Below are 13,695 nucleotides of genomic sequence, written 5' to 3'. Positions count from 1 at the left end.
TTCATACTGTGACAAAGACACATCCCAGTTATCAGTTTCCTTGTTACATTAGTTACGGCACTGAAGTCCAAAACGACAATTGTTATCACGTCTTGCGAACAGAAAAAAATCATACTCAATTACTCATAAGAATGGCCTACACACAGCACATTTGCTTTTCTTGTAGAGTTTGAAATTGTATGTGCATTCTTCAATTGTTGGATTTTACAGATGTTCCTTTGCACAACATGCATGCTGTAATTCATTTATTTCCAGTCATTATATTCACACTAGTCTCAACCGGCCAGACCAATCTCCACAGCGCAGGAGAAAGTCATCACTCTCCAACCTCTGATTTATACCCCCTTGTTTTCCCTGTTACTCTGCCACAGTTTGTTTGTGTCTTCTCAGGCGTTCATTGGATTTAGGATTTTTGCTTTAGGATTTTGAACTCCCGGTCTGGATTTGTGTGGTGTGATTAGACTGACTTCCTATCTAAGCCCACCTGCTTCTTGCCTTTTAGGAATTTTACCCTGTGTTACCTGACTCTGCGTTTCAACTTCAAAGACAACATTTTTCAACATAAATTATTCTAAGTTTAATTATATGATCTTCAAAAAGACTCAGACTCTTTTTCAAAAGGCATCATCTTAATTCCAAATCTGTTCGAAAACACTTCACAAGTGCAATTGCTTGCTCAGTAATATCTAGCTCTGGTATTTGACAGTGCAGAGGCTCAAATCATCCTCCAACCAAACTCTCCTCACACAAGCACTACGCTACCACTCCACCTGAAACATGCATCCACTCCATTACCAAAGAGGGATCCACTTTACCATAAATATTCTCCCTTCATGAATTACCTCAACAGGTCGGGGGAATCTGAAATGGAGATACACTCAGAGTCCCTGTGGGATCAGCTCTAATACGTCTGTGATTACAACAGACACTTAAACAACTTCTTCATGTATTGATTCTGTGTGCGTTATCATACGTAGGGCTTAAGTCTCATTTATGTTCTGCTCAAGGATTCTCTCCAAGGATACTGTGACATTGACTCTGCAGAATACATGCTGAATAAATAAAGCTGAGTTTTCTTCAAAGTTTTGAAGCTCGTGCACTGAATGGAAAATGCAGACTTACCATGGAAACCAAAAGAACGTATTGATGTCCACGGCATCTTTGGTTTGTTCAGATCCTGCCGTCAAAGAGGCGCTTTCATGAAAAACAAAGAAAATACTAATATTTTCACACTATGACCGGTTTTTAAAAGCTCCTTCTCAGTATTCTCTAGTGTTTTAAATGTTTTTCCCTCCATTGTGTTTTCCCTGCCGATCTAGGTACGTGTCCAGAGGATCCACTATTTCCAGGCTTCCCATTCATTGTTTATGTAAGCAGACATGCAATGCATTCTTGTAGTGGAGCCTTGCATTGCCCACTCCTCATTTGCATTAAAGTGAATTCTGGCTACTTCATGCAAATCAGGGGCCTCTGGCATTGCCTCTGAAAACTCCAGTTTCGATAACTGCATGGCTTATTATAATAAAATCTTTAGAAACACATTTCACTGACCTATTTTGGTAATAAAACAGAAAATGTCACTCAAAGCCGCTATGTTGGTCTGGTTGAAAATCCCGGAGCAGCGGCCCACGAGTAGCGTCCGTCCAATCAGGTGCAGCCAGTAAGTTTTTGCATTTTTGCGGGAGGGTGCAGCCGTTTTTGGTCAAGCTGGCCATGTGTCAAAAAACATCACTGTGGACACCATCTCTCTCTTTGTAATGTTTGTCTCTGTCTGTGTGTTTTTAGGTGTGGGAGTGGTTCTCCCGTCTGTCTCGACTCAGTATACACACCTGCCTCTAATAAACTCATCAACCTGCAGAACATCTACCCCAGGTTTCAATCCACACACCATCAGATTGTTGTCTTACCACTGTGATATTGCTTCTCGTGGTTTTGCTGTGATTTTCCTGCTCTAACTTCCATCCTCTTAGCGCCTCAGGATCATCCTCATTTGCTTGTCTGTCTGCCAGCCATTTCCTGGTTTCCCTTTCACTACCGCTCACACCAGTCTCACTCCATTTCCCTCTCTCTTGCCATTCGCTTTCATCAAACCCTGTTATTTTTAATAAAATACCCATCACTGCTCAACATCTTTCATGTCCTGCACTTGGGTCCAAACCCCTTTTCATAACAAAATGAGCAATTCCCCTGCTGTACCTCTCTTTTGTAGTTGCATTAAGCTGTATCGCAGGTTCTGCATGAATTTAACAATATTTTAGAAATCGTTTATTCTTCTTCTGTGTTGATAAATCATGCCTAAAACAACTGCTTTTATCATCTTTGGTAACAGAGGGGAGAAGTAATAGTAAAAGCTACTGCATGCGCAATAAAAATATATAATCATTTAATTTTGACCAATTAGGAGTATCAGTCATTGCAAATACAGGTCACAAGGTTACACCTGGGCATCTTAACCAACAACCTCAATCAGTATACTGTTTAATTTGCAAGGGGCATGTACAATTAAAACTTATTCAAGTTAATTACCATTTGCACTCCCTGGGCAGAGACAGCAACCTCTCTATATTGTAAATTAGGTAATCAGGTGGTAGTCAAGAGGGTATTATTGCAGATTGTAAAATGTAAAGTACCTGTTTAACTGTTGCAAGTGATTATTCTGATGACCTGATGATTAGGCTAAGTTTTGACCAAAACCTGTGACTGCAGACTATTAAAAAGAATAAAAATAAAACTCAATCCTGTTACTTTTAATGGGAGCAGCACAAATTACATCAGGCCCCACTGGAGAGTACAATTGAGAAGATGCTAACGGCAGTTAGCTCAGCTGCCAGTTATGGCGTGTTGCTCGGAGTAATCTTAGATGAAAAGGGAAATGCACACCCACCAGAATCCCCAGAAAAACCCTTCAGACAAAAGAACAAAGTATAACAATACAAACGATTAAACAGAATGTCATATTTGCAGTCTTGTGTCTGTTCCACAGAGAAAACTACAGATCAGGATGGAAACAGCCTCAGAGACTGTCGGGCACATTATGATTTAGCCTGTCACTGTTCCAACACATCAGTTGTTGTTTTACCGAGCTTTGCTTAACAACTGAGTGTTTTCATGGGATTCTTACTGTAACAACATTTTCATTTGTATTTAGGCAAGAACACACTTTTGGGTTGGCCTGGTGTTCAAACCTAATCGAAGAAATAAATGTTGGCAATGTTCATCTCTGCAAACCACAAATATTTTGAAACTGTCATTTTTTTATTTTGTAACCTCAGGTCCTTCTTGTCCTTCTTCTAAATTTGTTAGACAAACGTGACATCACCGTCCTCTGAAAAAATTGTAAGCAACTGCACATATGTGAAGTGGATCTGCAGATAACCAATGCAGTACTGCACACAGTCATCTTTGTCTGCTTTGTATATCAGGAGCTTACAGTTTAAACTTATAAGTTAGTAACAGCGTCAAGTCTTTTCTGCATCTTAAGTTCCAGGGACACTTGTATTATTCGGGCAAGTATTTGAACAACTAGGTCCATGACACAGCTGGTTATCTACCCAAATGTGTGGTTAAAAAGCCAGTATATATCTGGCCTAAGGCTTCTGCTAAGATACACGCAAATGATTCTGTGAACCTCTAGTGCACACAGAAAGGCTGTTACGGGTAACCTCAGGATGCAGAGGGGCCGGCAATTTTGACATTGTGTCCTAAGATGTATTATTATTATGTATTTTTAAGAGCCTGGTGAGCCAACTCTCATTAAGAGGTCTGAAAACGGAAAATTAAATAAACTTAAATGTTACTGGAGTTGCACGAAGATAAGTATATAAGAGACAGCTATGCAAACATCTCTGATCAGAAGAGCGGCCAGAAAAGCCCGCTTCATCCACAAGTAACTTGGAGATAATGCCTCTCTCTCAGAAGGGAATTTATTTTGTTCATTCCCAACACCCCAGCAAAACAAATGCCGACGGATAAAAGTCAAAGATAAAGGCTGAACAGAGATTCACAACTAACTTTTGCACACACACAATAAATCAGCAGTGAAAACTATTGCTGCAGAGAAAACACCCAGCCTCGGCTCACTGGCAACAACGTGGCAACATCACACCCAGAATACAAAACTCTCTAAGAGCAAGAGGCTCTTCCTGCAACAGTCTGGAAGGTGCAGAGAAAATTACAGCAATATGTGGACTTATCAGCAACAGCCAGACCATGTGAAAACGAATCAGTACCTCTGAGGGAAAAACACGTTCCTTGGTCAAAAAAGGGCCTATTTCCAGATTTCATCAATCTACGAAAAACGGTTCACCTCAGTCAGAGGGCTCCAAAAAAATGCTAAAGTGTGTAAAGGAGTCGAAGCCTAAATCACAGACGGAGGCTTGAACTGCTTAACGTGAAGGAGAAAGAGAGGGGAGACATCAGAGGTGGAGTGATCAACATATTTAAGCAAGAGGCTCCAGGGATACAGGAAGAGAGAGTGATGGATGTGGTACATATCCTCGGTAGGTAAGTACTCGACTGGAGGTAAAAAAAAAAAAAAAAGAAAAAAGACAGAGATATTCATAGATGTAAACATAGTTGCACTGCATCTATCTGCGAAAATATTACTAAATAATTAATGGAACAATACCAGGCCTTGTTTTATGCAAAGCTGCCTCTCGTAATCCTAAATTTGCATTTAACACTTGGTTTGATAACGGCATTTTAATCCCAGCACGGCTCAGAAAGTCTTTTACATCATCTCACAATGGTGCATCACGCATATTTCCTAATGATGAAAACAAACTGTTCTGATGTTATTCCAAACCTTAAGACGGATCAACGGGATGTCAAGAACGCGCCGTTGACCGTCTGATGCTAAGTAAGGTTCCCTGACAGCAACAGGCTTTTTAAGCAGGCACACACACTTTATTATGTCTGGCACTGCAGAGCCCTGGTTTTGTTCACTGTACCATACACATTGCTTTATTAGAAGAAGATCTGTGGCCTGGTATCTCAGATGGATCATGGATCACATTCTACTCAGCTATACTAAAAAAAAAAAAATAAAAAAATAAAAAAACTTTTTAAATGTACTGGGTTTTTCCACTCCATGCGGATACTTAATTAAGAGTTTAAGACTTCCACCTATTATGTTTTTTACAGACCCCGGTGGCAACAGGATTCAAAGATGGTGAAAACCCTCCAGAGTGAATCCTGTGTATTCAAGACCAGTGTGTGGAAGATATTTGAAAGGTCATTCATTTATCTCCTAAGGTTGTAACACACACACACACACACAGGCCCCACTGAGCAAAAACAAAGACGTCAATTCAACATCTTTGATGCCGTTGAAAGATGCCCAGTGGAAAGACACAATGAAAGCGTTTTGATGTCTTTTTTCATACATCTTTTCAATGTTCACTGGTGACATTGAAGTGACACCCTTGCACAATGTAGTTTTAGACATCTTTTCACCTCAGTTACAGCCGCATAAAGAACTAAAAAAAAAAGATTTAACTTTTTTGGATGGCCAATTTTACTCCAAGCAGCAAAAGCTTCAAGGTAGATAGAATCTAGGTAGCCTGCATGAAGGTTGCCAGGAGAGCTTTATTAAATACTATGTTTGGACACACAACCTTGAAATATACGCCGACCCCACATGCTGAGGTTGGATGACCAAAACATGATATTTTTAAAAAAGCTAATGAATAGCTCACCCGGTAGAGTAAGTAAGTAAGTAAGTAAGTAAAGTGTTGAATAGATAGTCATTCAGCGTGACCCAGGACACACTCAAATACACACTGCTTAAAGAACGTGGTCATACGTGGCTAAGACCACGTCCGAATGGGGTCTGAGTAGTCAGATCTCAAATGTGACTGCATAAATCTTTCGGGCATTGACACCTGTACTTACAGCTGTCCACTCAGAATGGATGCTAACACCTGGTCTGGACAGGGCCATAAAATTATAACATCAGCCCTGTCCTCTACGCAGCCTGACAAGTCTCCTCAGTTCTCCCTGAATAACAGCTGCACAACTGAGCGAAACTAATCTCAGCCTGTTTAGCAGTGATTGAGGCATTCCCACCATCATCTGTGACAGTACAAGGCTCATTTCTGCCATCAGTTTCACATCTACAAGTGACAGATCACTTTGTTATGTTGTGTATGTGCGTTGGACAGCCAGATCATTTTGTTTTCATGTGATACAAATTAAAATACAGTAATCCTTAGTATAGATTTTCCCTCTTACATCCATGTATGTTCTGACATATTTTCTGATACTGAGTCAGTCAACACTCACTGTTCATGGAGGTTAACATTGGATGAAACTTCAAAATTCACTTTAATATACTCGCTTTTATCAATTTCAATCAATTCTGTCTTTCACGGTGTCAGAGGTGATGTGGTGTTTTTTTCATACTGTACCTATGATAACATGCGCCCCCAGTCTGGCCATGTGGCGGACTACCTCATAGCCGATTCCCCTGCCTCCTCCTGTCACTATGGCAACCTTGCCATCTTGTCTGGGCATCACTGGCAGAGGCAGAAGAGGACACACAGATATCAGGGAGAATGTCATTTGATAAGGTGGCTGCTGCAAGACGGGCCGCTATTTCAAGACATAAGAAGTCCTTGCGGTGAGACCTGTGGATGATCTGTGAGACCTTATCTAGGTTTCTAAATTCCTCTGGTACTGTCTGACAATTTTACTTTGCTTTCATAAAGGATGTTGTATTGGACAGTTTCTGAGTTGCTTTTATACCGTCCCAAAAATGGATTCAAGAAATAAGCAGAATGGTTTGCCCTGTGAGCTGACAGCATGTCTCACAAAAGTGGTATATGCAGTATATATTGATACAAAATAAAATAAATCACTCTATCTTGAAATCCTGCAATCCTTGCCGCACTTCATTCTTAGTTTAAAATTGATTTTAAGATGTTACTGTGTTCTTTTGTAAAGCCTTGAGTGCTTTGGCTCCTGCCTATGTGTGATTTACTAACTCCCCACAAGCCCAATTGCTGCTTGAGATCCTCTGACAGGGGCCTATGAATGGCTCCAAAATCTCGACTTGTGACCAAAGGTGACCAGGCTTTTGCTGTCCAGACGCCCCTTAAACTCAGTATCCTCGTATAAGTCTCAAAACTCAATTTTGCAGGGCTTTTTCTTCACTGATGGTATTTATTGGTATTTATTCACTCTTTATCTCTGTAATATCTTAAGATCCAGGTGTCTTTGTTTGTTTTTAAAGAGGCATTGCAGTTTGTGAGAACAAAATTCTACTCAGATTTTCAGTATTGATGAGGTAATAATACAATATCAGACATATTTTTATTTTTCCATAACTGAAAAAACAAGTTGTTTTCATGCATTTTTGCAAATACCAGTCTGCAACTAATTATCACAATTAATACCGATTAAACACAAATAGTAATTTTTAAATGCATGTCTGACTGCTGACCTAGTGTAGACTGCATCACCCTCTACTACAACACAATTACACTACTCAAAATTAGCAAGGAATATTGAAATATGGGTGCGTAAATGCATGTGCATGGATTAGCAATTAAAGTCAAATGAAACGTTTCACATTACTTTTTGAGGGTACCAAAAATCCAAATCAATCCAATAAAAACACTAAAATATCCCAGTATCCATGTCTAATTTTCAATGGGTATGTTATATAAATGTATGCATCGATATAACTCCTCGAACAATACCTGTTAATTGAACAACTAACGCATATTGTTGTTAGCCATGTTCTGTACTGTATTGGTTGAGTCGGTTCCACTGGCAATGCAGCGCCTGGACTGACCTGAAGCCGAGATGCGACCTGTACTCCTGTGATTAGCCATACTGGACCAAGCCGCGTTATAAAAACGGTCAATTTAAATCCACATCGCTGGGCGACACATGTAAAAACTTTGAGGGACATAATTTGAAAAGAGCAGGAAGCGATAGGCTCTTCCGTTGAATTCGGCAATCATAATGCACAAGACAGCACTCTATTTCACTCATGTTTCGACTTTTACACTTCTAATACGGTCAGGTTAGCTAGCGTCAACTTAGCTTCAGTTAGCCGTTCACGTTAGGCACCACGGTGACAGCTCACTGCGAGGGAGAAGTTATTGCTTCGAGCTAAATGTACTAATTAACAGTAAAACCTAACACTTATTTTCTTTACGTAGCTGCTAATTAACGTACAACCTCCATGACTGTTATTAACATCACACGGCTGCCAGGTCAAGAAGTGAGACACTTGGCTGAACTTGAAGTCAAACTGACCTGGCAACCTGAACGGTCTGCTGAACAGCTGCACCAACACAAGCCTCAAACCGAGCAGGTAGAGTCTGATAACTGGGAGAAGCTGAGACCGAACAGCAGACAACATCTCTGCTGCCTGGTCCTGTCATGAGTCCTGTACCGGAGCGGGCGGTGAGGAGGAGGACGAGGAGGAGGAGGAGGAGCTGCTGCTCCGGAGGGAAAGGCCAGTTCCAACTATGGGACACGTCCCAATATGAAGACGTCCATCCTCTTATTCTTCCTTGTCACATCTTTCAGTGAATATTTTCTACAGAGAGACAGCAGAGAGTATGGAAGCTTATTACCGCCTGAAACCTAAGCTCGACGGGAAAAATATTAACATGGTATCTGAATCAGAATCAGAATACTTTATTATTTATCTCTCCGGGGGGAAATTGTTTTTGTTCCAGATGCTCCGTGCAAAGTAGAAACAGAAATACAGCATGAATGTAAACAAGAGATAAAGATAAGGATATAAATAAAAAGTAAAGTAGACAATAAGATAAAATTAAATAATAAAGCAGACAAATAAATAAGATAATAAAGTATATAATCTCAAGTGAATGGTATGTCATAATTATGAAATTTTAAAAACTAATTATTTATATATGATAGAATGTTGAAATCATGAATCAATTATTAAATGTATGAAATTAAAAAAATCATAATTACGAGACAAAAGTCAAAATTATAAGAGAAAAAAATATGTGATACAGAGTCGAAATTATGATATAAAAATACAAATTATGGAATAAAAAGTCATATGATGACATTTTAAAAAGCCAAAATTATTCAAAAAAAATCAAAGTAATGTGATTCAAGTGTGTGAGACTTGAAATTATGTGATCGAAAATCAGTCAAAATGATGAGATAAAGTAAAAAATGTATTAGATTTAAAGTGAAATTGTGAGATAAGAGTAAAAAACAAAAGATTAAGAAGTCAAAATTATAACAAATAATGATGAAAAAAATCAAGATAAAAGTAATAATTTATCCATCATAATATGAGTTTTGTTCTCATAAATTTGAGTGATCTGATTAATATGATTGTCCATGTGAATATTTGTTTTAATGTAACTTTTGTTTAAATTAGGTTTCATCAATGTTTTTTCTTTCTCTGTCAGAAATTTGCTTCCATAGAAGTGAGTTATTGAAGACCTACTAACACTAAAATCCTATTTTGAAAATGGGCTCTTCTTTAAATTGCCTTCGTCACTAATTGTCCTGACAGCCAACTGTCTAGTTGACCTTGAAAAAAAAAATGTGTCTCTTCCAGGCTGCAGCTATCCATCACTTATCTGTGGAGGTGGAATTAGTGTATGATGGAGGGGCGAGTCGTCGCTGCTGCTTGGCTGCTTGATGTGCCGTATGATCCCTCTCAGTAGATCCAGCATATTGCTCCCTTCAGCTCACTGACTATCTTATTAACTGCTGCCAGATAGGTCACACACCACAGAGGCAGCAGAGGCATGACACACCAGTTTGATCCATAATTTCCCAGGATATATGGGCTTTAAGAACATGTCTCTGGAGCGGTGCGGCTCCCGTCTGCAGCTCTCTCTGCCTTTCTGCTGGATGTAAGGTTTCCCTCTCCGGGGATCACCTGAGTCCATGAAACCAGTCTCCTCTTATTAGAGGCGAGTCATGCTGCTGTGATAATTAGCCAAATAGGACCTCAGCTGTGAAAATCGTGACTTTTTTTTTTTTTGCCTCCTACCATCTGAGCACTGATTCCTCTGATTTAATCAGCACAAAGTTTTCCCTAAACAAATATGCAGAAATAAATGTGGGATTTCCAATAACATCTGCTACACCAGGGCAGCCCGAAGTGGGGCAGGCAGGCAGGCAGGCCAGAGAAACATTCAGGATAATGTTAAGTTTTATCTGAGGTTCATTTTGGTCCCTTCCACCTCAGCACTCTGACACTTTCGGGATAGTGATCCTCGGATGTTTCAGTCCTGCAGTGATCATGTTTTTTCCAGATGCTTGTTAGGATTTGTTACAATCTACACGAATAGAAGTTTATGATTACGAGAGCAACTACGTAAACTAGAAAGAGCCCCGACGTCAATGATAAGTGCATCCTTGTAAATATATGCTTGCATGATACCAGCAGATTTATTTTAATGAAATACATTCACCCACCTGTTTTTGAATGACACGTACCCTCATACAAGAGCTCAGCTGAAAGTCGTTACAAGCTGAGAGTAGTGACGTGAATGCTTGTAATTGATGAGTTATTAAAAGAGCAAAGTTGTCATTCAGCGTTTTCATCTTTGACTAGTGTTTATTTCAGTCTCCTGGAAATAGAAGGAAAGGACACCTGCTGCGCTGAGTCACCTTCCCTGAGCAAAATGTTCGAATGCTAAATCACCAAATCAGTCCTGTGTGGGAGTGGAAATGAATTAAGGGCAATTAATGAATCTACATCTGGTTGCTGGTATATATAGCCATGTATAAACAAAAAGTAAAGTGTAGTATCAACCCCACTCAACAAAGATATCTCATGAAAATCCTGCCATGGTGTTCGATTGACAGCTGATTGACAGAGACCACAGGACCGAGGACTCGGCCTAAAAGAAAGGGACAAAATCAGAATCACTCTTTACCAAAAGAAAAAGATTTTTAGGCCAAATATAGGGCCTATGTTCTTGTCTATACAACGCAAATCTGAAGAGACAGCCTGCTGCTGTGATGGATTGTGTTTGGCCGGCAGTGCAGAGCCATCGGAATTATCACTGGCACTCAAAGTAGGCCAGGCACAGTCTCCAAGTCCTCTATTTCAACTAAATTACAATCATCTATGTTAAAGACAGGTCTGGGCCATTCACAGTCACTTCCCTTTTTCCTCTTTGGCAGGGAAATCATTAGTATTAGTTTGTGTCTTGCCCGCAATCCAATGGTTAAGGTCAGGCGGCACTGACAAGAAGTTGGCCCCGGTTATTAAAGTCTGCTTAGAAGGCAGTTAAATGAGCAGCAACATAAAGAGACTGTGTCATCATCACCGCTCCTCTGATGGAGGCTGAGCTGCGGATGCTGTGTATTTAAATGTGCACGTGTTGCCGCTAATGCGAGCCGAGGGGAGCCGAGTGTGTGTGTGTGTGTGTGCGTGCACGTGTGAGTGTTTGTTCCGCTGCAGCCTGAGAGGTTGGGAGGTCATCGAGGCGCGCTGGCCTGCTATTGTTTAAAGGAAATCGCATCTCACGCATGACTACGGGATGATTATTTGGGCTGATGGGACATCAGGGAGACAGTCCTTTACAACACACAAATGAAGACATATGTGCACGCACACACGCGCATGAGATATGCTGGGAACAGGAAATGACAGGAGGGTGCGTGATGCAAATAACATGTGAACAGCATCAAAATAGCTCCAAACAACAGTCACCTAGTCTTATATGACAACCACTGGCTGGCTGCAAAGCCCGACTTGTCTTACTTAGTAAATCCAGGCTGACAACAGCTCAACAGGACGCCTGCGTGTGTGTGTGTGCTGCCAGTTCAAATGTAATCTTCATTTCATGTTTCACATATATTTATTCCTGGTGAGAAGAGAGGGTGGATGATATTGGATATTTCGATAGCACTGACAGTTTTCAAATATTTTGACACGCCGCTCCCTCAGCACTTTACCCCACATTTGTTTTTGCTCCCACCGAGGGGAGATGGCAGGTGAAGTGTCATATTGGGAAGAAGCGAGATTTTCCGGGTGTGTCGCGGGCAATTTGGGCTCAAGAGTGCAGCAGCTTGTTTGAATTGATGTTGTCTTTTTCTCTCGGTTTCTCTCGGAGATGCCTCTTATTCTCAGAAGCCGCCCCCAATCTGAGAGGCAGACGATCAAAGATGGACTCGGAGACTCAGACAGAGCTGCGGGCTACGCAGTGTTCGACCTCTAACAAGACAGCACATGTGTGTGTGTATATGTAGGAAACCCATGGGGAATGTTTGAAAAAAGGTCTGTGTGCACCGAGTGAGATTGCGTGTTATCTGGAGGGTGTCGGCCGTATGTGAATGTGTTGGTAAGTGAGAGGCAGGCGAAGAGATGCTTGGAGAAAGTGTTTCTATCTCTGAATGTGACTGTGGATGTACAGAATGAGCGTCACGCATTTTACAGATGTTTGAAAAATGGAAGAGAATTAACGTCACAGTTCAACATTTTAGTTTGTGTACAGATTAAACAATAGAGATAGAGTGTGCTGAGGACTTTTTTTCACAGCATGTATTTTGATTTTTCAAGAAGCATGGGGAGCTCATTGGGAACACATTGGCGAGACGTCGAATGATTGCCAACAAATCGCCGATATCTCCCCAAATGCTCCCCATGCTGTTTCTTTCCAACATAACTTACATTTGTCTTTGTGCTCTCTGGAAAGGTAGCCATGTTCCTGAATTGTATATTTTACTCTAAACGGAACCATAGTTTACAAACTAAACATCATGCTGTATTGCAGAAGACTTAAAACTGTCGGTTAGGGCCATTTTCTCATAAGCTTACATACAATCTGACTTATTTTTGAAACCAGTGGACTCATTATGAATACTGCACGTTTAAAGCATTTTAACGGTACTTATAGCTTCACTGTTCAGACCTGGAAGATCCGTTCATATTTTAAACAGTCACCTGGCAAAATTAATAAGATTAATGATGGCTGCATTTGATTAAGGTTCCTGGGCTCTGGTTACTCACTGATATGGCTTATTAGGACACTTACTGGAGAGGAGGCATAATTAAATGTAGTCAACGTTGTTATGTACACCTGTACTTTTCCTGCTCTGAGGAGTCAAAACTTCAACAATGAACAGTAAGATGAAGGACCACTATGGTACCTGGGAATTGCGCTTTAAATTACACATATGGTGTTTGTCAATTTAAAGGTATTAATCACAGTTTGTGAAGAAACGGTTTAAGACTATGAAAACACAGAAGTGGGAAGACTACATACGTACTCAGCGGGCCTTGTCAAACGATCACCAAAGCCTTGTAGAGGCTGTCCTGCATATGAGCTAGCTCACAGAAGAAACTGACTCTCCTTTCACGTAGCTGCAGTTGTCAGCGTGGCCAGACATGAGATCGTCACATTTTAAATACTTTTTCTGTGCTGAGGTGACAGCCACGTTGGTGTTGGTGACGTATGATGAGTAAAACAATGTAGTTCACAGAGCAATTACAAAAAACAACCAACTGCGACTCGCTTGACTTGCAAAATTATCTTTGACAAACAACGTGTGGGATTCATGGCGGCATTAAAACTGGATCAAAATGTATATTTCACACCATTTACGACCACGCATATTTCTTCTGAAATTAGGTCCCATGAGGGAAACCAGAAGGAGAGGGGACGAGGCCGACCCTTTATTCAAAGCTAAGCTAATCACCTGCTGACCCCAGCTCCATGTTTACTGTACAGA

At 40.6% G+C, this 13,695-nt stretch overlaps 1 protein-coding gene across 3 annotated transcripts in view; it reads right to left on the bottom strand.

The window, feature by feature from the left end:
- LOC119025862 (dehydrogenase/reductase SDR family member on chromosome X-like) overlaps positions 1-8,490 on the bottom strand; it is a 38,704-nt gene extending 30,214 nt beyond the window's left edge. The window contains exons 1-2 of one of the 3 annotated variants that reach the window (XM_037109870.1): positions 8,266-8,488; positions 6,408-6,515 (exon numbers count right to left, since the gene is read on the bottom strand). In XM_037109870.1, coding sequence (XP_036965765.1) covers positions 6,408-6,515; positions 8,266-8,371 — 214 coding nt within the window. In that variant the 5' untranslated portion in view covers positions 8,372-8,488. Of the gene's footprint in view, positions 1-6,407; positions 6,516-7,795; positions 8,168-8,265 lie in introns of those variants that run through there. The other 2 variants (XM_037109871.1, XM_037109872.1) reach the window with 2 other exon arrangements.
- Between the last annotated feature and the right edge of the window lie 5,205 nt (positions 8,491-13,695).

The sequence above is a fragment of the Acanthopagrus latus genome, chromosome 9, assembly GCF_904848185.1.
Source record: "Acanthopagrus latus isolate v.2019 chromosome 9, fAcaLat1.1, whole genome shotgun sequence".
Taxonomy (NCBI): domain Eukaryota; kingdom Metazoa; phylum Chordata; class Actinopteri; order Spariformes; family Sparidae; genus Acanthopagrus; species Acanthopagrus latus.
This window is presented reverse-complemented; position numbering and strand designations above follow the sequence as displayed.